The 22,338-nt window shown below is 34.8% G+C and overlaps 1 protein-coding gene across 3 annotated transcripts in view; it reads right to left on the bottom strand.

The window, feature by feature from the left end:
- Positions 1-22,338, bottom strand: part of GKAP1 (G kinase anchoring protein 1) — an 83,993-nt gene that overhangs the window by 47,106 nt on the left and 14,549 nt on the right. For all 3 annotated transcript variants that reach the window (XM_081236181.1, XM_081236180.1, XM_081236179.1), the window contains 3 exons: positions 15,875-15,952; positions 12,262-12,385; positions 9,838-9,860 (listed from right to left, as the gene is read on the bottom strand). In XM_081236181.1, coding sequence (XP_081092307.1) covers positions 9,838-9,860; positions 12,262-12,385; positions 15,875-15,952 — 225 coding nt within the window. The remainder of the gene's footprint in view (positions 1-9,837; positions 9,861-12,261; positions 12,386-15,874; positions 15,953-22,338) is intronic.

Genomic DNA, 22,338 nt, shown 5'->3' with positions numbered 1-22,338 from the left:
GTGGAACTCCGAACACAGAGGAACCTCTAATATGGAGGAACTGTGTATACAGGGCCAACTATAAATTATACATGGATTTTTGACTAAGTGGAGGATCGTCACCCCTGACCCCTGCATTGGTCAAGGGTCAACTGTAATATCATGTCATCTGCAAACAATGACAGTTTTATGAATTCCTTTCCAATTTGGATGCCTTTTATTTCTTCTTCTTGACTAACTGCCCTGACTAGGACATCCAATACTATGTTGGACCAAACTGTTTATAACAGGTTACCTCTTCATAACCATAAACAGGTTACCTCTTCATACTAACTGCCCTGACTAGGACATCCAATACTATGTTGGACCAAACTGTTTATAACAGGTTACCTCTTCATAAGCAGTGTACTATTCATTATGCTGTATCCTCAGCAACACTTCAAATCATCAGACTCTGATTTTTGCCAACATGGAGAATAATATTCTCACTGTGGTTTTAATTTGCATTTCCCTGATCACAAAAGAGTGTGAACATCTTTTTGTCTGTTTTTAAGGACATGTAAATATCCTCTTTTGTGAGTACTTGTTTTTCCACCCATTCTTCAATTGAATTCTTCTTTGGAAAAAAATCTTTTCCTACTCTGGAGATCATCCTTTCACTTTTCGAATATACTTTGATGAAAAGAAGTCCTTGATTCAATGTATAAATTTAAATCTAGTGGGTTTTGTGTCTTCCTTACCCTAAAATCATAAACATATTCTTCTTAAATTTGCACCTAAAAGAGTTGGAACACTGCCTTTGACTTTTAGGTCTTTGATCCACTGTGGATGAATTTTTGTGTATCATGTGAAGTAATAATCCAATCCCTTTTTTCCATATATATATTCACCTGGTCCCCAAAACCCACTTATTCTAAAAAGTACATCCTTTTCCCAGTAATACTCCACATGATTCTGTTATAAATCAAGGGTACATACATGGTTGGTCTGTTTATGGGCCATTTTGTTCTAATGGTCTATTTGTCTATCACTGTGCCAAATCCTTACAGTATTAATTATTAGTTTTATAAAGAAAAATCTTGGATATGTGATTGCTCAAGTCCTCCTATCTTTTTCTTCCTCAAGAGCATTTTGGCTATTTTTGGTCCTTTGCACTTTCACATTAATTTTTAGAAGTGATTTCATTTTTATTTCAAAAACTAAATTGTGATTTTGATTGGGATTACACTGATTTTATAGATTAACTTGAGGAAAAGTGACCCCTTTATAATAAGTCTGCCAATCCATGAATATGGTATGTTTCTCCATTTAAGTCTTTACTATCTTTCAATTAAGTTTTATAATTTTCCCAATATACGTCTCACAGATCATTTATTAGATTTATTTCTAAGTATTATTATAATCTATTATTGTAAAAAGCATTTTGCTTTTTAAAAAAGTATTTATTTACTTATTTATTTATTTTGCTGCACTGGGTCTTAGTTGCGGCACATGGGATCTTCGTTGCCCCATGCAGGATCTTTGTTGCAGCACGCAGGATCTAGTTCCCTGACCAGGGATTCACCCTGGGCCCCCTGCAGTGGGAGCGCAGAGTCTTAACCACTGGACCACCAGGGAAGTCCCGCATTTTGCTTTTAAATTACACTTTCTGCTGTTACTGGCACAGAGAAATACAAATAATTATTGAAAATGTTTTTTCATTTAAAGTTAGTGCAAGGAACTAAGACTAGCATCATAAAAAACCTTTTGTCAGCCTCCCTGCAAGGAATGCGAAAATAACTTTCTTTATTTCACAAACTCCCACCTATACTTCCACAAGTGTAAAATGGCAGAGCCATTTTGGAAAGCTCTTTAGTAGTTTCTTACAGTTACACCTACCCCATGACACAACAATTGCATTCTTAGGTTTTTACCTAAGAGAAATTGAACACATGTTCACTAAAGAACTTGTACACAGATGTTCATAGCAGCATTATTCACAATAACCAAAAAGTGGAAACAACCCAAATGTCCAACTGATGAATACAGAAATAAAATTAAATACAATGGAATGCTATTAACAATAAAAAGGAACTGTAGCATGTCCTGATACATGCTACAACATGGATGAACTTAAAAACCATTATGCTAAGTGTAAGAAGTCACAAAAGACTACATATTTTATGATTCCATTCATACAAAATGTCCAGAATAGGCAAATATATAGAAACAGAACATAGATTAGTGGTTGCCTAGGCCAGGGGAGAGGGGAGGATAGGGCAAAAGGGGTATAGGTAACGGGCACGAGGTTTCTTTTGGGGATGATGGAAATAATCCAAAATTAGATTATGGAAATGGCTGCACAACTCTGTAAATATACGAAAATCCACTGAATAGTACACTTAAAATGGATAGCTTTTATAGTATCCATAAATTATACCTTGATAAAGCTGTTTTTTAAAATGTCATAGCAGCCTTATTCATAACTGTCAAAAAATGGAAACAAACCAAATGTTCATCAACAGGATGAATAAACAAACACATTGTGATACATTTACACCACAGAATATAATTTAACAATGAAAAGGAAAAAGCTACTCCTACACAACAACAAGGATGAATCTTCAAACATTTTGCTGAGGGTAAGAGCCAGACCAAAGAATAACATACTGTATGCTTTATTTTAAATAAAGAGGCAAGACTAATCTATGATGGTAGAAATCACAAAAGTGGTTGCATGTGGGGGGCAGGGGAGGGCATGAGACAATGACTGTGATGGGCCAGAAGGGAATTTTTTGTAATGTAATGAAAATGTTCTTTATCTTGATAGAAATGTAGGTCATATAACTTTATGTATGTGTCAAACCTCATCAAACTGCACACTTAAGACTAGTACATTCTATTGTGTGCAAATTATACTTCAATTAATAAACAAACCTAGCTTCCCACTGAGTACCTGTTTTCCTATCTGAAGAACACATCATTTATAGAGTAAACTGACAAGTATAAATGCACTGATTAACAATTCTTTTCATATTTCTAAGGGCTCCAAGCCAACTCTTAGAAGAATAGCCTCCCAGCTTTATAGTTAAAAAAAACAAAGAAAAAACCCCCCAAAATAGTTTTAAGATACCTTAATATACAGTAACATGTAAACCTCAGAATGTTCCATCTGTATGTTATTCCTCTTTTGCCACACTTTGAATTTATCCCAGGTGCTTTGACTTTATTCCAAGAGGAAATCAAAATAATGGTGTTCTTTATATAAGCATAGTATTAAAGATGACAGTATATATAGGATAAGTCTACTTTCTTCTCTCCCCTAGAACAGACCCTGAAGAACTCAAGTCTTGAATTTGACTTGAAATAATTATTTGTTAAACCCTTACTATGCAATTAGTACTATGCTATGTATCAGCTACTCTCACGGAACTCACAATTTACTGCGAAAGACAAAAACCAACACATGATATAATAAACACAATAATTAAGCACTCTTCTATACACATCAGGGATGGCAAATACCTGTAAAGCATGAAGCCACTTCTTCCTCTTTTATAAATGGCAAACATAATTAACTGATAGTGTGGCACTTTTTCTTGCTGAGCAAGGATGCAGTCTTAAAATTCTTCTTAATGCAGAACTCCATGAAGGCCCTAACAATGTAGTTGAACTGGCAGAGGAATTAAAACCTATATGCTTCTGTTATAGTGTGATAAAAATACACAGAAGCAGCAGACCAAAAGAGGCTAGAGAAAGTTTTAGAAAGAAAGCAGAACATTCACTCATCAACCAACATTCATTTACATTACCTATTATGTGAAAGGAGTTAGGACTACGAAAGAAATTAAAGCAGTAAGATACGGTCGCAGACTTCCAAGAACTCAAATTCTAGTGAAGAAACAAAACAATGATAAAACAGGGTGTTGAGTGATATTAAGAATACACAGGATGGGGCTTCCCTGGTGGCGCAGTGGTTGAGAGTCCGCCTGCCGATGCAGGGGACGCGGGTTCGTGCCCCGGTCCGGGAGGATCCCACATGCCGCGGAGCGGCTGGGCCCGTGAGCCATGGCCGCTGAGCCTGCGCGTCCGGAGCCTGTGCTCCGCAACGGGAGAGGCCACAACAGTGAGAGGCCCGCGTACCGCAAAAAAAAAAAAGAATACACAGGATGTCTGGGCATCTAAATAAGACCATGATAAGTGAACCAACCCTTCCAGGAAAAAGTGACTCTTTGGCCAAGTTCTGATGCATAGTTAGCCAAATAAAAAAAGATGCAAAGGGTGTGACATCACCAAGATGGTGACATAGGTTGTTCCTGATTTCACTCCCCCTCACAAGAACTAACAACTATCCACGGACAAGACACCACTGAGAAAGATGGAAGGGAAGAATGCATGGGAGGCAAGGTAGTATGAAAAAATACAGCACGTTCATAACTCTAAATACTCTTGAATGGCTTGACACAGAGTCAATCTTGAAATATGAGAAGGACTTTAAAATGTAGTAAGGGAATGACAATAGCTGGGATACTACTGGTTTCATAAACTCTACCATTCAATTATTACTGTATGCATGTATTCCTGAAGTAATAAATTTAAATTTAATGAAGAACAAGCTCTAAAGAAATAACGGATCAAGCAAATAATCATTAATAGCCACTAAAAGCATCACGTGAAAGTCTGATGGGAAACTTTTTATTGGCTCACAAACCTGAACCCACTAATTAATTTTTAAAATAAACTTTTAATTGCAGAATAGTCTTAGATTTACAGATAAGTTTCACATAGTACAAAGTTCCCATATATCTCTCTCACCCAGTTTCCCCTGTTGATAACTTCTTATATTATTATGGTACATTTGTTACAACTAAGGAACCAACATTGGTATATTACTATAATTAGACTCCACACTTTATCTGGACTTCCCTAGAAACAGTTCTTCCCTAATGTCTTTTTTCTGTTCCAAGATCCCATCCAGGATGTTACATTTAGTTACCCTGTCTCCTTAGCCTTCTCTGATCCATGACATTTTCTCGGACTCTGTTTTAGATGACCTTGATACTTTCAAGTCATACTGGTATACTGGTCAGGTATTTTGTAGAACATCCCTTGATACGGGTTTGTTTGATGTTTTTCTCATGATTAGACATGTGTTTTCAGGGGGAAACCCACAGAGGAATAGGCCATTCTCTTCACATCGTATCAAGGGTAGATGCTATCAACATGATTTATCACTAATGATATAACATTGATCACCTGGTCAAGGCTGTGTTTGCCAGGTTTCTCCAGTGTAGTTATTTTCCCTCCCTTTCTGTACTCTATCTTTGGAAGCAAGTTACTAGATACAGGCCACACTCAAGGGGAGTGGAGGGAGTTAAGCTCCCTCTCCTGGAGGGGGAATAAATCATATAAGTTACTGCAAATTTTCTGTATGGGAGATTTGTCTCTTGTCTCTCATTTATTCAAATAACTTCTTTATATTAGTATCAACTCAGGGATTTTATTTTGTTTCTCATATTGTCCCAGCTCTGGCCATTGCAAAGTATTTCAGGTTGGTTCCTATGTCTCTCTAATATGCCCCAAGCCTATTCTTTATTCTTTTGTTTTTTGAGCACTTCCTTATTTTCTGGCACTACAAGATGCTCCGGGCTCATCTTATATATACCCTGTTGCAGCCCTAGAAGCAGAGCCATTTCTCCAAGAAATTGTGGTTCCTTATATTGGAGAATAATAGAACCACTGATCAATTTTAACATAACAATAACCAGACATTCTATGCCCCCTGATGCTGAGATGACAGGAAGTGTGACGCACCACCCAGGAAATACTTTTGCTCCCTTCTTTTCCAAAAAACAAACCATCAACAACAAAAAACACCTGAACTTCACTCTATCGAGCCTCAAGAGCTAATTAATAGTTTACAGGAAATCCTATAAAGATGTAACCCTGAGGTCCCCCAGTAACCATGTGAACTGCCATGAGGTGAGGCCATAAATGGCAACTGAGACTTGGGAGAAAAATGAACTATCCTAAGGCTATATAAAATCCATGGCTCCATTAACTATGAGGCCAGTTCTTTCCCTATTCTTCCATGGTTTGGCTATATGAACCAAATAAGTGTCTCCTTTCTTGCTTATGCTCAGCTGAGTTCAGCTTCTGTTACTTATAACCAAGAGAGCTAACAAATATAATAAACATGAATAACAAAAGGCATGGGAAGAAAAATGGATTCAGGACACTGAGAGGGGTAGGATATAGGCTGAATTCCTTAGGTAAAGTCAGATTTTAGGTGAGAATTTTTAAAGCTAGGGAGAATTTATTTGTTTTTAGAATTTAATGATCTATTATTACTATTCTGTGTTTTGGTAGTATTAACTACAGGGTTCATTTTTTAGCATATAATAATTTCAATCACACACTGACCATTTATCATAATTTTAGAAATCAACAGATCCCACATCTTACTTTTTAGCTAATATAATTAGGATCTAAAATGAATAAATTATTTATACAAGCTCATATATCCAAGGCAGACATGCTGAAAGCACAGTGCAATAAAAAAGAAATAGACTGTGGAGCCACATAGGACTGGGTTTTTTCCCCAGTTCTTTCTCTCACCCAGTGCTTTTTCTTTTTAATATAAAATTTTAATAGGTAATACATAGACTAGATAGAAAATTCAACAGCTTATATTGTGAAAAGTAAGCCTTTCTCCTATCCCTGTCCCAGGAACCCCTTCTTCCCCACCCTTTGGCAACCACTGTTACAACTTCTTACATTCTCTTCTAGAAGTAGTCTATTTAGGCTTATTGAAGACTTGACCTTTTAGACTGCAAGACATATGATGATCACTAAAGTTTTTAAAGTTATTCAGTGGCATTAGAAGGACTGGAGTTGGGAAGGCCTGATAAAAGTGGGGCTAAAGAGAAAGGAGTAGCTATGTGATACTCTATCCAGAAGCACTGACATTTAAAAAGGCAACAAGTTAAAATTAAAAACAAAAAATTTTAAGGATCAAGCAATATTCCTTAAAGGCATGATTAGTTGAGGTTTTTAAGAGCACCTGTTCTATTATTCACTCTGCTTGTCTAGAATTCTCTTGGGATCTTCTTGACTATTGCAGCAAATAATGGGGAGGGTACTGATTTAACAGTGTAACATCTCCTGGACATCTAACAAAGAAAATTTAATTGTTCACACCTTCTACTCCTACAAGTGTCATTTTTATTCCAATTGTTTTAGGGTGAGAGAGATTAAAAAGAACTGGGACTGAAAAGAAAACAGTGAGATTAATAACACATAACCAAGATGGATGGAGAAAGAAAAGGGGGAATGATGAAATTAACCTGAGAACACATTTAGCTAGCAGCTACAGAAATATACAGGCAGTTCAAGTACTCATCCTCACCAAGCAATAAAATAAATATCTCTTCTTTTTTGAATTTTACACAGTAAACTCCTGACTTAAAAGGGGATGGCTAAGATACCATGCATATTGCTCTCGACAGAGGTTAGGAATTTTAGAATACCCATGGGAAAAAATCTCTTGGCATAAGTGACATATTAAATATGGAAAGAACTAAGTCAATTATTGAGCATACAAGGTAACAAAAATTGGTACATTTTTAGGAGTAGAAAACATATCTCATTTTAGAGTTGAAATGAGAATTTTTTTCAGACTTATTTTAACTCTCCAGAAAAAAGTTTTTCTAAATTCCTAGAACAATGGCATAACCATTGCATGTCTAAATATCCAAGTCTCAAGAAAATGAGTAATAATTCTAACAGAAATACAACATAACTTTGGTATATCTTTAACAAGTGTCATAGGATAATGTGAATTACATATTCTTTTGACCAATTAATTAAAATAGTTATGTAGGAAATAAATTATAATTAGAATGCATTTACAAATGTTTAAAATGTCTTAATCATCAGGATTACTCAAAGTGAATTTTATTACATCAAATTATTTAATAATAGAAAACAGCTCTAAAACTATAATGAGAGACAAAACATATGCTATGTCACAAACCTATGCTTGTTTAAATACAACTTGGGTTAAATATACTAAATAGATGAGATCCGTCAGTCTGCATTTTTTTCTTTCAAATCAGTGAAGAAGAAAAAGCAAGCATGAATAGTTTATAAAAATTATTTTTCCCTCCACTACCAGTCGCTGGTAGTATCTTAAGAACAGGGTGTACCATTTGTATCTGCTTTCTCATTTGCATAAAACTATCCTCCAAATAAATCAATGGGTAAAAAAAAATTGAAATCAGTCCAAAAGTACATGTTTTCCACTTTCAAACATATAATTAATACTCAGCCTATATTTGCAGTCATTTAAATTTTAATCTAAAAACAGTGACAGGGCTTCCCTGGTGGCGCAGCGGTTGAGAGTCCGCCTGCCGATGCAGGGGACACGGGTTTGTGCCCCGGTCCGGGAAGATCCCACATGCCACAGAGCGGCTGGGCCCGTGAGCCATGGCCGCTGAGCCTGCACATCCGGAGCCTGTGCTCCCCAATGGGAGAGGCCACAACAGTGAGAGGCCTTCATACCACAAAAAAAATAAATAAATAAAAATAAAAAAAATAAAAATAAAAATAAACACAGTGACAGTGGTTTCTAAATAACTTTAAAAATTTCTATCATCTGTCTAACAGCAAATCAATTTTGTGCTTGTGTGCACAGTTGAGGACTATATCATTAATACAGTCAAAGAGTTATTTAGATGTGGTTTTCTTAGAGATGGATTTCATTTCCCTGACCTGTCAAGAAAACACCTAAAACAACAAAAAATGCTCAAAACCATGTATGCATTCTAAAATGAAATCAAGGAACATCTGACCATTAAAAAAAATCAATTAATGGAATTACTAACAAGAATAATACGTAACAGAAGAATAATGAAACTTTCAATTATTACCTAAAGAAGTCAAAAGAACTCTAACATTTTATTAGTACCTTCCTCAATATTAGAAGAGATTTTATAGTAGTATCTTCCAATTCTAAAAGGTTTATAGAGGCTGTATTAGAGTCTTAAAAGAAAAAAAGTAACCAATAACACTAGGAAATTATGTGTAGGCTGCACTACCCTCTAATGGTGAATGGTAAGAGAAGTATATGATCAGGTTATCTTATCCACAGATATAAACTATAAAATCACAGCTTACCTCACAATTTCCATAATTCCAAAATATCTTGAATCATGGTTTCAGGATGTTTTTTAGTAAAGATTGAAGTGTTACACCACTTTTCCCTAAAATTTTAAGCTTACATGTGGTAACCTTCGGACACACAACAATTAGGATGCTAAAGTCAAACGATATTATACTGCATGCAAATAGTATTTTTATTCTACTGTAATGTACTTTATATCCTTTTAATTGCCAGAGACAGGACTGAGTTCATTCATGACAAGCTAATGGGTTAAATAGCTATGTCTCAAAACAGACTTACTGCTAAACACTAAAGTATCATTCTTAAAACCATCAAGTGGGCTTCCCTGGTGGCACAGTGGTTAAGAATCTGCCTGCCAACGCAGGGAACACGGGTTCGAGCCCTGGTCTGGGAAGATCCCACATGCCGCGTAGCAACTAAGGCCGTGCACCACAACTACTGAGCCTGCACTCTAGAGCCTGCGAGCCACAACTACTGAAGCCCGTGTGCCTACAGCCCGTGCTCTGCAACAAGATAAGCCACCACAATGAGAAGCCCGCACACTGCAATGAAGAGTAGCCTCCACTCATTGCAACTAGAGAAAGCCCCCGCGCAGCAGCGAAGACCCAACGCAGCCAAAAATAAATAAATTAGTTAATTAAGAAAAAAAACCATCAAGTGTTTTCTAGAATAAAGATGGTTATACTACTACTTACCTCAGTCTTTTTACTAATGTGATCTGTAAATGGAAAAAAAAAATGGTGAGACTTCACTGAATGACATAAACATATAAAATATTTCAGTATGTAAAAAATATTTAAACAAAGTTATTGAAAAGAATTTCAAAATTATAATAAGAGTTACAGAAGACATTTGGGGGTTGTCTGGGACTCACATCAGAATTTACTTTTCTAGGGATATGATGTTAAAATTTACCATATAATTACTAATTTGCTCAGCTTAAAAGACTTATATCCCAGTAAATGCCACCCATACTAAGGGGTATTATTAAATTTTAAACATTTGAATCCCATATTTAGATTTGTGGTTTCACATAATTTTGGGGGGGCAGAACTTGCAGGTGGGTAAGTATGTCTAAAATCAATCACAGGATACTGTTACTGTAAAAATTGTACAGATCACTGCCTTTGTGGAATAAAATAAAAGGTAGAACAGTAATTTGTGTCCTTCAAAACTATTACCTAGTTTTTTTAATTTTAAAAATACATATCATATCAGTGATTTGATAATACTGTGAAAAAAATCCTAAAAATTAATGTATGTTTATAAATGAATACAAAAAAGATGGCATAACTGTATCCAAATTAAACAAATCATTGACTTAGTAACAACAGTATTTCTGGGAAGTGATTACAAGTAAGATATAGGGAATCCACATAAATATAAGGTTGAACTAAAGTACAAATAGGTAGCAAGTGTTCTTAAATTGGAGATGATCAGGATATCTAATATTTAACAATGCTTCTCATGCACAGCAGAAATTTTCCATTCTCAAGGACTAAAAATAATTTAATAGCATAGCTTCTTAGGAGAAATCTATTTGAGAATCTAAAAGCTGGTCCAGTTCTCTAAAGCATCTGTTGATCAGAATAGAATCTTTAAACCCAGTAAATGTCAAAATCACATGTTTCAGGTCAAACTACCAAATCCTGGTGGGTTATCCAGTCATTCTTCTAGCACGTTCTACTTAGTATACAATGTGATGCCAGAAACCCAAGGAAGAACTATGACTGTGTTAATCATGTTTTGAAATAGTTGTACAGCTTCCCTTTAACAGTATCATACTAATGTCTTTCTCAATGCATCTAATAAATGTACATAGTACTTAAACATATGAAAAATAAAGAAGTTTTAAAAAGCATTCTTTTTATGTCTCTGCCTAGTTTTTAATGACATAATTCTTATATTAAAATCTTTCTTACTAAAGTTGGAAATTTAGCATACATCTGTTCTTTTTAACCCCGAAACAAAGCAACTTAGAGAAGCAGACTATAGGGAAAAGTTTCCTCATCCTTAAATGAAAATAACACGATCCTCTAAATTTATTCCTAACTTCACAGGTAGGCTTGTTTCTGAAAACAAAGTATTTTGGGGTTTTGGTTTTTTTTAGATTATTGCTATGGTCTTATTAATCCTCATGGAACAGGTGCCCCATGTATTAAGCTTAAATTCATGAGTCAAACTGACTTCTTGGTCAATGAAGAAACAGCTGTTCATTTGGTCAGCAACTATTCTTTTTTCTTTTTGAATACAGTTCCTTGCGCTATACAGTAGGACCTTGTTGTTTATCCGGTTAGCAACTATTCTGATTGGTATAAGCACAGCACTCTTCATTAAAATTTTCTGTGATGACAGTAATGTTCTATACCTGTGCTGTCTAACATTGAAGCTACTAGTTACATGTGGCTACTGAGCACCAAATGTGGCTAATGCAACTAAGGAATTTTAAATTTTACTTCATTTTAATTAACTTATCTTTAAACTGCCACACATGAATAGTAGTTACCATATTATACAGCAAAGCCTTAGAGTTTTCACCATTTCCCAATTCAAAAATAATGTGCTTTGTGCTCTGTCTTCAAAAGTTCAGTGGATGGTATAATTTCCTTCTGTCTTCTTTGTTCAACAAAACCAATACAAATGACATTATAAAGAGATTTCTGGTAATAAGTCTCATTCTAAAAATTTACATTTTAATTTTCTAAGATATAGTTCCAGATAACTTGAAGAGGTTGACCAATAATGGATGAAATCTGAAAATACTATTCCTGGTCTAGTGTAAGCCAAATCAATTTATGTATAAGGACAATATGTTTCAAGATGACTCAAAAACTACAAATATCAATTTTTATTTTCAGTGAGTTTTAGAAAAGGAACAAATTCAGAAATACATAAAGATAAATTCTTATTGAAATTTTATGAGGTTTTAATGACTGATTTTAGATTACTTTAACCCCCAAATAGTTTATTTTCAAGCAGGTTTACATTTTTTACATTCTAAGTAACATATTAATAAAACAATCTTTACTTATTTTAAAAATTAGAGAGGTACTTAAAATGAAATTATACAAGGACTAAGAATAGCTTCTCTAGTATAGTAGATTTCATACGTATATTACCTTCAGATTGAAACTCTTTTAGTGATATTGTGAGAGGTTTGTCTTTTCCCTGATGAGTCTTTCTTTTGTCTTTTTTATTCATAACCCTTGACTGAGTTGATGCATTTTCAGCATTTTCATATTCCTAAAAAAAATCACCAACAATAATTAAGCTTGGTTTAACACTAGTAAAATCAACTAACCAATGGGCAATATGTTTCTTAAAGTTTTATTTTATTTTTTTTTATTTTTTATTTTTTTGCGGTACGCGGGCCTCTCACTGCTGTGCCTCTCCCGTTGCGGAGCACAGGCTCCGGACGCGCAAGCTCAGCGGCCATGGCTCACGGGCCCAGCTGCTCCGCGGCATGTGGGATCTTCCCGGACCGGGGCACGAACCCGCGTCCCCTGCAATGGCAGGCGGACTCTCAACCACTGCGCCACCAGGGAAGCCCAAAGTTTTATTTTTTAAAGATAAGAGGCAAATAAGAAAATCAAAACATAGGCTAGCCAAACCGTATAAAAAGACACCTGTTTATTTATACACTCAATCTCTTCCCTCTTAAACACTAAAATAAAAATAAAAAGCTATTCCTTGGTCTGTAACTCCCAGTTGCCACCCTCTTCTTCATTTCAGGACCAAACTTAACACAGTAATCTACAGTCAATTTCCTTTCTTAACCACACTGAAATCTGGATTCTGCTAGTCTCTGACACTAAAATTAAAGTCAACCTCCTCTTCAATGCCAAACCCAAAGACATTATTTTTTCAAGCATCTCTTGGTTTTCCCAATACACTTCTATTCTTAAGTCTCCTTCACTGGTTTCTCTTTCCCCAACTATATTCTTAAAAATGCAGCCGCTGTTTACCATTATTCCATTCTTAACCCATTCTTCTTATGCTTTATACCTGTTGTTCCTCAAACTCAAAATTTAAAGTTCTACCTGATGATTTGTGTATGTACAGACAACTCAAACAGAATGTTCAATAAACATCTGCAAACTAAATACGTTCACCCTGCCTTCCCTGCTTGATCTTCTAGTAAGTACCTTGCTTAATGCCACCATCATCTACACAATTGTCTAGGCTAGAAACCTCAGTCATCCTTGCTTATTCTTCCTATACACTTCATATGCAAATAAGTCCCTAGGTCTTGTTGAGTTTATCTCCTAAAGATCTCTTATATCTATTCTCATTTATTCATACCTTCTGTCACTTCCCCTGTCTTCTCTAGCTTGACACTGTAACACTCTCTAATTTTAGCCCCTCCATTCATCTTCTACACTGTTACGGCATAAGTTTCTAAAATGAAAACCTGAAATCAATCTGAAAGTTAAAAATATTCAATAGCTCTCTGCCAACAAATGTATAAAACTCAATCTCCTTAGCCTGTACACGAGGTTCTTTATATTCTATTCTGGTAGCAGTATCTCCAGCAACTCTAGGTCCGTAAATTATAGTTTTTCAAAATGCTACTCTTTCATGTGTACGTGTCTTATATACTTGTCTCTCCTTCCCTGAGAATGCCTACTTTCTCTTGCTTACTGCTGAACTTCTAATATATTGAGTAAGACTCCTCTTTAAGAATGCTTTCCTAAGATATCCTGCCATTTGTGACAACATGGATAGACCTTGAGCACATTATGCTAAGCGAGATAAGTTAGACAGAGGAAGACAAGTACTGTATGATATCACTTATATGTGGAATCTTAAAAAAAAAAAAAGTCAAACTTGTTAAAATAAAATGAGTAAAATGGTGTTACCAGGGGATGGGGACGGGGATGGGGATGGGGGTATGGTGTTTTAAGTATGCAAACTTATAATGAGTAATAAATAAACCACAGAGATCCAATACACAATATAATGAATATAGTCAATAATACTATACTACAATGCTGTAATATGATAAATATTGCTTCACTGGCAATCGTATTACAATATATAAATGTATCAAAGTAACACACCTTAAATTTACAAATTGTAACATTCAAATTCATCAAATAAAAAAAAAAGAATCCTTTCCTAAAAGCCACCGCCATCAAAAGCACAGAAAATTATTCTATCTTCCTGAATTCCCACTGCACTGAAAACATAAAATCTCTCAATACTATACACTACAATTATGGGTGTGTCTCCCTCCACTGAACTCAATAGCTTGGACAATGTCTTTATCTTTGTACTGTATGCCTAGCAAATTTTAGCTAGTCAAAAAAATAATTGGTGAATGAGTGACAGGATAGAAAATGCCATCCCACACCTTAGCTATAATAAAAATCCTTAGGCCAAAATAATTATAGTTATTTTATTGGAATATTGACTTAAAACTCAATGACTACATGAATGTAATCACATCAAAACTAGCCATCACATACAAAAGGAGTTTCTCCATTCTCTGAGAGTCATCATAGCCTGATAAAACCTGTGCTTTTAGGTACCAGGCCTATGCGCCAAGAAAACTGGCTGCGAGCATATTTTACCAACACCATCTACTCTACTCCTTCTCTATAGGTACAGCTAATCCTTTTAACTTTAGAATGTAGACATATATCTAACAACAACAAATCATCATTGTATAATATTCTTTTTCATAAATTTTATCTTCAAACTGGGCAAGTCAGAAGGATTTTTCCAGTGTAATGTGAAAGTCCACTTAAATGACTAAATCATAATAAAGCTAGCTGTATCCACTTTTGTAATTGCCAGCTTTGTGTCTAAACGGACAAGTAACAACAAGGATTACAGTTATTCTTGATAATTCTGGATAAAAGGAATACGGACATGGAAAATGAAACTAACACACATAGTGGACCAAGTCCAGTCTAACGGCAACCTTCATCCTCTTCCCTTGAGCTATAAATAAATAGCAAAATCATCTACTGTAAATGTTAATTCCTCTCCTCCCTTCCTCTTGAGTGAAAAAGCTAGTGTACAATGACATAGTATAAAGGCCCTTAAGCATGACCAAAGGCCATTTATGATCAACCACTGAGTAATCACAAGTTGAATAAACTTTACAGACCAAAAAAAATTCCCAATATATGTAAAGGACTAAAATGTTAAATAATATGGAGATGATATAAATGCTCAATTTAAACACAGAAAATGGAAACAAACACTTTTTGCATAAATGTCCCTACAGTTACAAGCTGTAGAATGCATTTCAACATACAGCCCAATATCAAAGTGATAAATGCTGAATTCACAACACCAAATTATCAGAAATGTCCTTCTATTTACTTCAGTTAATTAGCAGTGTATCTCTAGCAGATGGTCTCTTAATGCCCCTGTACTCACAGTTACTTAAATTTTTAAAATTTAACTATTTTCTATGTTCATTTAAAATAAGTTAAAATAAATCATCTGCTATTAGCCTCATTTCCTCTCTCCCCTTCATCTTGGTTGGAGAAATTTCTTAATTGAACATTCCAAATCACCAGACAAAGCTTAGTGCTTGTGTTTCTGTTATCTCTAAGAACTTGAGGAGAAATCTCATGAAAACTTTATGTTAATTATTTTGTTACAAGGATAAATTTTTAGGACAAACTTTAAAGAACTTTTATACAAAATTCAGGAAGGGTGGTTCTAACTTTTGACCACTTAAACCTAAAACATCTAAATCCATAAATGTGTAAATACCTTTTTGTGTTCTTCATATTCTAATTTACTTAGCAACAATGCCTTCTCAAGATCTGCTTCAAACATTTCAGATGTCAGCTAAAAATAAAAAGAAAGTTTAACGATAAACAGATAATAGCATTATACAACACGACAATACATACAGGATAAGAAAACAAATACTTTAATAAACAGTCTGGGTCCTCCAAAGTTATCTATCCATGCCAACGTAGAGAACTCTGTGTTTTATAGAAGATACCAAAGCAAAAACTTACTATTTTGATATTTTTATTTCCTCATTGTCAATTATCTGTTGTATAATACATAATCTTTTTACTGTAATAAACAAAATCTCACAAAGGAATTGACACCGTAATAGATATTAAAGATGGTATCTAGTTTTGGACACAGAAAATATAACAGATTATTACTCAAAAATATAAGAATACTGAAAACTCAATAAGCATTATAAAACATACCATTTACTTAATACAGACTAATTCACAGGTATAGAACCTTTAAATAAGGGACCGGGATTCCCTGGTGGCGCAGTGGTTGAGAGTCCGCCTGCCAATGCAGGGGACATGGGTTCGTGCCCCGGTCTGGGAAGATCCCACATGCCGCAGAGCGGCTGGGCCTGTGAGCCATGGCCACTGAGCCTGCGCATCCGGAGCCTGTGCTCAGCAACAGGAGAGGCCACAACAGAGAGAGGCCCACATACCACAAAAAAATAAATAAATAAATAAGGGACCAATTGTCCTGGTATATGCCTGATGTTACAGAAAAATTGTAGTGCATCTTTTTACTGCTATCTTTTTATTCCTTTTGTATGACTTCCCTACCTTTAAACTCCTCTAACACTATAATAAAATGATTCTTTGTGATCTGTATTTTTGGTTCCTCTTTCTCACCACTCAATCTCACCTTAACTTCTTATAATCTAGCTTCTGCCACCCTCCTATCAAATTACTCTCTAAGAATTACTTTTCCTAATTGCCAAACAGAATTGGTACAGTGGCTGGATGGGACTTTGGGTTGTCTACCTTTGGGGATAAGGTGTATCTGCAGCTGAATAGGATAGCTGCCACATGCAAACATCCTGGATTTGTTTACATGTATGTGTCGACCTATGCATACTGTGTAAGAAAAGCATAAATTTAGTAGGCATCGCTTGTTTTTGTCTGTCCATAATCCCTTCCTTTATTCCTTTGAATAACTACAATTCAATCCAGTGTCCCAGGATTCTAGCAAGACAGCCAATCACCTAATTCTATATACCACCCACTACCACACCCACACAAATATGTGTATGGTATCACCAACAACAGGATGGGAGCAAAGGACCTATCTCTTTTTTGTTCTCCTAGGAAATAAAATTTGAGAACAAACACAAAGTAAGTGGGGTTCAATCAGCTGATGATAGCCTCTAAAAGTGAGTGTACTAGTTCATGCCTCTGAGCACCCCAGAATTCCTTTATTTCCATCTTTCCCAAGGTCTCATTGTTTAGTTTTTAATTCAAATCTGTGAATCACTCAGTATCCTTTTGTCAAATTATTTTTTGCCAAAGTTATTCAGAATTGTTTCTGTTGTTTAACGATTAAAAAAAAAAACTAAACGAAAACAGAAACCAATTCCAAAAAGAAGTCATCTGTTTCAAAGGGACACCTTAAAAAGTAGAAAAATGTTAACACTGGGGCTTCCCTGGTGGCGCAGTGGTTGAGAGTCCGCCTGCCGATGCAGGGGACACGGGTTCATGCCCCGGTCCGGGAAGATCCCACATACCACGGAGTGGCTAGGCCTGTGAGCCATGGCCACTGAGCCTGCATGTCCGGAGCTTGTGCTCCGCAACGGGAGAGGCCACAACAGTGAGAGGCCCGCGTACCGCAAAAAAAAAAAAAAAAAAAAAGAAAAATGTTAACACTGGACACCATGAACTAATAAATCTTTTACTTCTAATCAAAGCATTTCATCCAATTCTATACTAAGACAACAAAAAGAGGGGGAAAAATAGGTATATCACAGAAAAAAATTAATCTAACTCAGAGAAAAATAGTTAGAATTAAAATGGTAAATAAGGGCATATAGCACTAGAAATTCTAGTTAAGCCCCAAGTAAACTGTACATACTTTTTCTATGGAGTAACTGAAAAGAACTGAAGAATTAATTCAATCCAAATTAGTAACAATCAGGAAAAAGTAACCTTTTTTAAAAGGTTAACCTTTTAAATACTTTATTATATAAATGTATATTAAAAAACAATATACAGTTAAAAGGTAAAAAGGAAGTGGATTCATGTTAGTGTTACACAAAAAAGGAAGTTTACATCAATTTCTCCACCTAAACTCAAAGCAAACTGAGTACAAAATACTTCAATATAATTAGAGCATAGCAGTCATCCCAACATAGAAAAAGTAACAAAACTACTTAAGTTTATTCTGAAAAGTTGGTTAAATTTACCACTAAGCTTTTAATCCATATTAATGACATTTAACATTTACAGAAAACACATTTAAGATTATTTCCAATATGTCACATATTCTGACTGATATTCCAAAAATAAATTAGTGGGCAGGAGACGAAGTTGGGAGTCTTGCAAGATGCCAGTATTTTTTTTTCAAATTATCTCAAGTAACTTAGATATTAGGACAGCTGATTCTAAGAAAATGATAAAAACTGAATGAAATGGAACTTTTAAAAGTGAAAAATACAGCTCTCCCCAGCATTTGATTCTAAATATAGTAGTTTACAGCTTACATTTACCTTTTAATTATTAACAAAAACTAGCATACAAGGAAATACAATTAGGCAAAAATGATTTAAATTTCAATTTAACTCTTTGAAAACTAGGAAAAACTTCCCAAATGTCACTGTATGATCTTTCAGCCTATAAGGATTCACAGAGAATCCTCTATGTGCTTTGCCTCTAGTCCTTTAAAATAGCAGCAAAAATTTGGCTTTTGCCCTCAAAGAATTTCTATTCCAGTTGGGAATAAAAAACTAACACACATGACATACAGAAAATAGAATAAGATATTAAAAGTGCTACAAAAGTTGACAGAAAAAAGGTAAACAAGAAATAGAATTCAAAAAAGCATACGGAAAAGAAACTAAGTTGGTCCTTAAAGGAGAGATATAATTTGGATAGGTAGCAAAATGAATGGAAGAATTTTAGGAGGAGAGTCACGTGAACAAAAAGTATGATATTAAGAATATATATATTATGATAAATATAAATGATAAAAGATAAATTCTATGCAATACAAGAGAGATGTGGAAAAAACCCAGGCTTTGGGAGATCACACAGGTGGATAATTTAAATTTCTATTCCACCCATTCTAGCTGTGATCTGGGGCAAGTTATGTAACTTCTGTGAATCTCAGTTTCTTCATAATAAAAAGGAAATAGAAATATCAACCTTGCAGTGTAGTTTTGAAATTTTAAAGCTATAATATATGTAAAGTACCTAGCACAGTGCCTACCTGGCCCAAGAGTTACACACAATAAATTAGAATTCCCCTTCTCTATGCTGGAGAATAGTAGAAAATAAGATTGCTTAGGTAGGGTAAAATTAGGTTCCAGACACTCCCTAAAAATTACAGATTCAGGATAGATGAAAGAGGAACACTGATAAGAGTAAGTTTAAAGAAATAAACTGTCATATTAGAAGAATGAGAACTTAGAATCAATGGGTCTGGCTAAACCACTGTAGTCTCAGCATACAGGAACCTGGACCTGAACATAGCAATGCAGGAAACAAAGAAGGCTCTTTCTCAGCAAAGAATAACCAAGTTTCAGAACACTGATTAAATATGAAGAATGAAAGAGGAATGAATCAAAGATAAGATTTTTTACTCCAGATAACAGGGAGAAAGGTAACACAAGACTACAATACCAGGAAAGAGAAAGAAAACATGATTCCAAATTCCCTAAACATGCCTTCATTAGAGAATTAGTTAATCATAAGACTGCTGTCAATGTAATTAATCAGTACATGTAGAGGTAGAACTGGGAGGGAAAAAAAGAGTCTGGGCCTGAAAGACAGGCACTGGACATGAAAATGCAAATAGAACCATGATTTTTAAAAAGTATCTTATATGTTAAGTTTGCAAATTGAGAATTCCTCATCATTTTCTTTGTACTTATGGGAGGAGGAGGAAAGGAAGAAAAAGAGGAAATAGTAGGCACTAAAATGCCTACAGGATTGGAGAAGATACTTACATGTGCCCAAGATGGAGTACTTCAGATCCCCTTCCTCCTGGCTTCCTTCATTGCCTCCTATCCCCATCTAGTAGTAAAACATTTTTTTCTATTTAAATAATTAAACCTATAGCTCAAGGGTTTATGATCAGTTAAAGAGTATGAAGAACCAATGAAAAATGAGAAGGACAGTAAATATTTTGTAACTAGATTTTTAAAAATTTGTAAATTGAAGTACCATAAAAATCTTACCCACTTTAAATCCAAGTAAAACAAATCCCAAATGAAGAATTAATCTTCATTTCTCAGGGGAACAGGGTTATTGTAAAACAACACACAACAACATTCTGAGGACATCTAATACTTGCAGTCAAGTGTTTAGCCACAGTAGCAGTAGCACCTTCTGGTCCTCTAACTCAGTGACTTTCAAAGTGTGGAACATATACCTTCACTAATTTGGAAAGCAGAATCATTTCCCAGAAATCTTCCAGTAGTCTTATTGAACATTATGATTATAAAGGTTGTAAATATTCTACAAAAACTGTATCTACGTGTTCATATTAATGATCAGGTTCGGTTCATCTCAATTAATGCATCTTCATATCTCTTGAGTGCTGTTTACATTTACTAAGTTGTATGCTTTAATTATATCTCAAAGTAATAAAAATGGTTCAATGATTCACTGAAGGATTAAAAGTAGTAATGAAAATAGTAAATAATGCAACTTAAAAAAACACATAAATTTTAAAATGAAGAGGACTCTAATACAGTGAATACAGAATATAAATCTGTGTCAGCACAAGAGTGACTGTCACATAAGCAAATGAAAAGGAAAATTATAAATAGAAAATTAACATAGTGAATATTTGAAATTTCAATTTATTGAGTCATCAATCTATTTGTTCCTGGCTTCCTGCTATGAAACATGGTCAGACCAGTGGCCTAAAGACATGATAGTTTTTGTTTCACTTCCAAAGCACAATGACCTGTATGAGTCTTTCCAGAACAGAACAAGTACCAAGTAATGCTTTCCAGAACAAAAGTGATGAATTTTGTTGCTAAAGAAAAAGCCAAAAAAACAAAGAGTACTGCTTATAGTAAAACCAGGTGCAAGTCAAACTATAAACAATAGACTTATTATACCAGCCACAAGGTTAATGAGAAATATCACACTCTCAAACAAACAAAAAACAGAACTATTGGCAAAATGCCTTTATCAGATAGATGTATTAGAGGCTACAATGTGAAAAAACAATTAACTATGCACATGCTAGTAGGTATTCAACTTCAGAGTTGGACAAAACCAGTGATATGTGGAGTCTGAATCAATACAACAGGAGTAAGAAATACACAATAAAATTTGATCTATTTATCACTGAATATCCACGAGAAGAGATTTTTCTATTCATTCATTATCTTTGAGCCATGATGTAAAATTTTAAAAAGGTAATACTGGAATCAGTATTATCAATGCACCACCACAAATATAAGAGGTTATACCTGAACAACATCTACAATGAGATTTATTCCCAGGCAACAAGTGATGGTGAACAATATGTCTCTTGATCTTGATTCAATATTAAAAAGAAATGGTAAAAATTCTGAATACAATCAAATCAAAGTCATGGCCTATTCTACTTTTTTATGAACAGCTTTACTGAGATATAATTCACATATTTTATGTATCACATATCACATAAAATCTACCCACTTCAAGTGTGAAAAATATACCTCCTTTGATGTATACAACTGTGCAAAGAAATTTTGTATTCTGCTCATCTTCAATCTCTCTTACCCGATTTTTCATCTCAGTCTATTATTTCACCCTTTTATATAACATTACTGTCACCTTGACTTTTACAAAATGTTCTAGCTCCTTGGTTTTTATTAAAGCAAAAAATAGGTGCTGTCTAAAATCAATTTCTCTGTTCACTGTAGCAAACCTTTTTCAAAGTACACTTTCACTTTGGACATTAAGTACAATGTTCTTCTCCTTTTATGTGTCAGAAACTTTTCTTCAGCTGACATGAGATCAACTAAGATCCAGTGTTTGCTTCTAAGTAAGTGGAGTGGATGTTTCTTTACTGTCTATCTTGTTGCTGTTTAACGCCAGCTCTCAGATTTTATGCTGAGGCTTAGCCAATGTAAATTTATATTATCTCTTTGATAATTTAGGAGTAGTAAACTTTGTCTTAGCATTTCTCTTTTGTGTTTAAAATAAGCAGCCACATAACACACAGGATTTCTATATCCAGCTTTTTGACTGGCTCAGCCCTCAACATGTGGA

This window comes from Mesoplodon bidens, assembly GCF_964165515.1.
Source record: "Mesoplodon bidens genome assembly, chromosome: 6".
NCBI classification, from domain to species: Eukaryota; Metazoa; Chordata; class Mammalia; order Artiodactyla; family Ziphiidae; genus Mesoplodon; species Mesoplodon bidens.
This window is presented reverse-complemented; position numbering and strand designations above follow the sequence as displayed.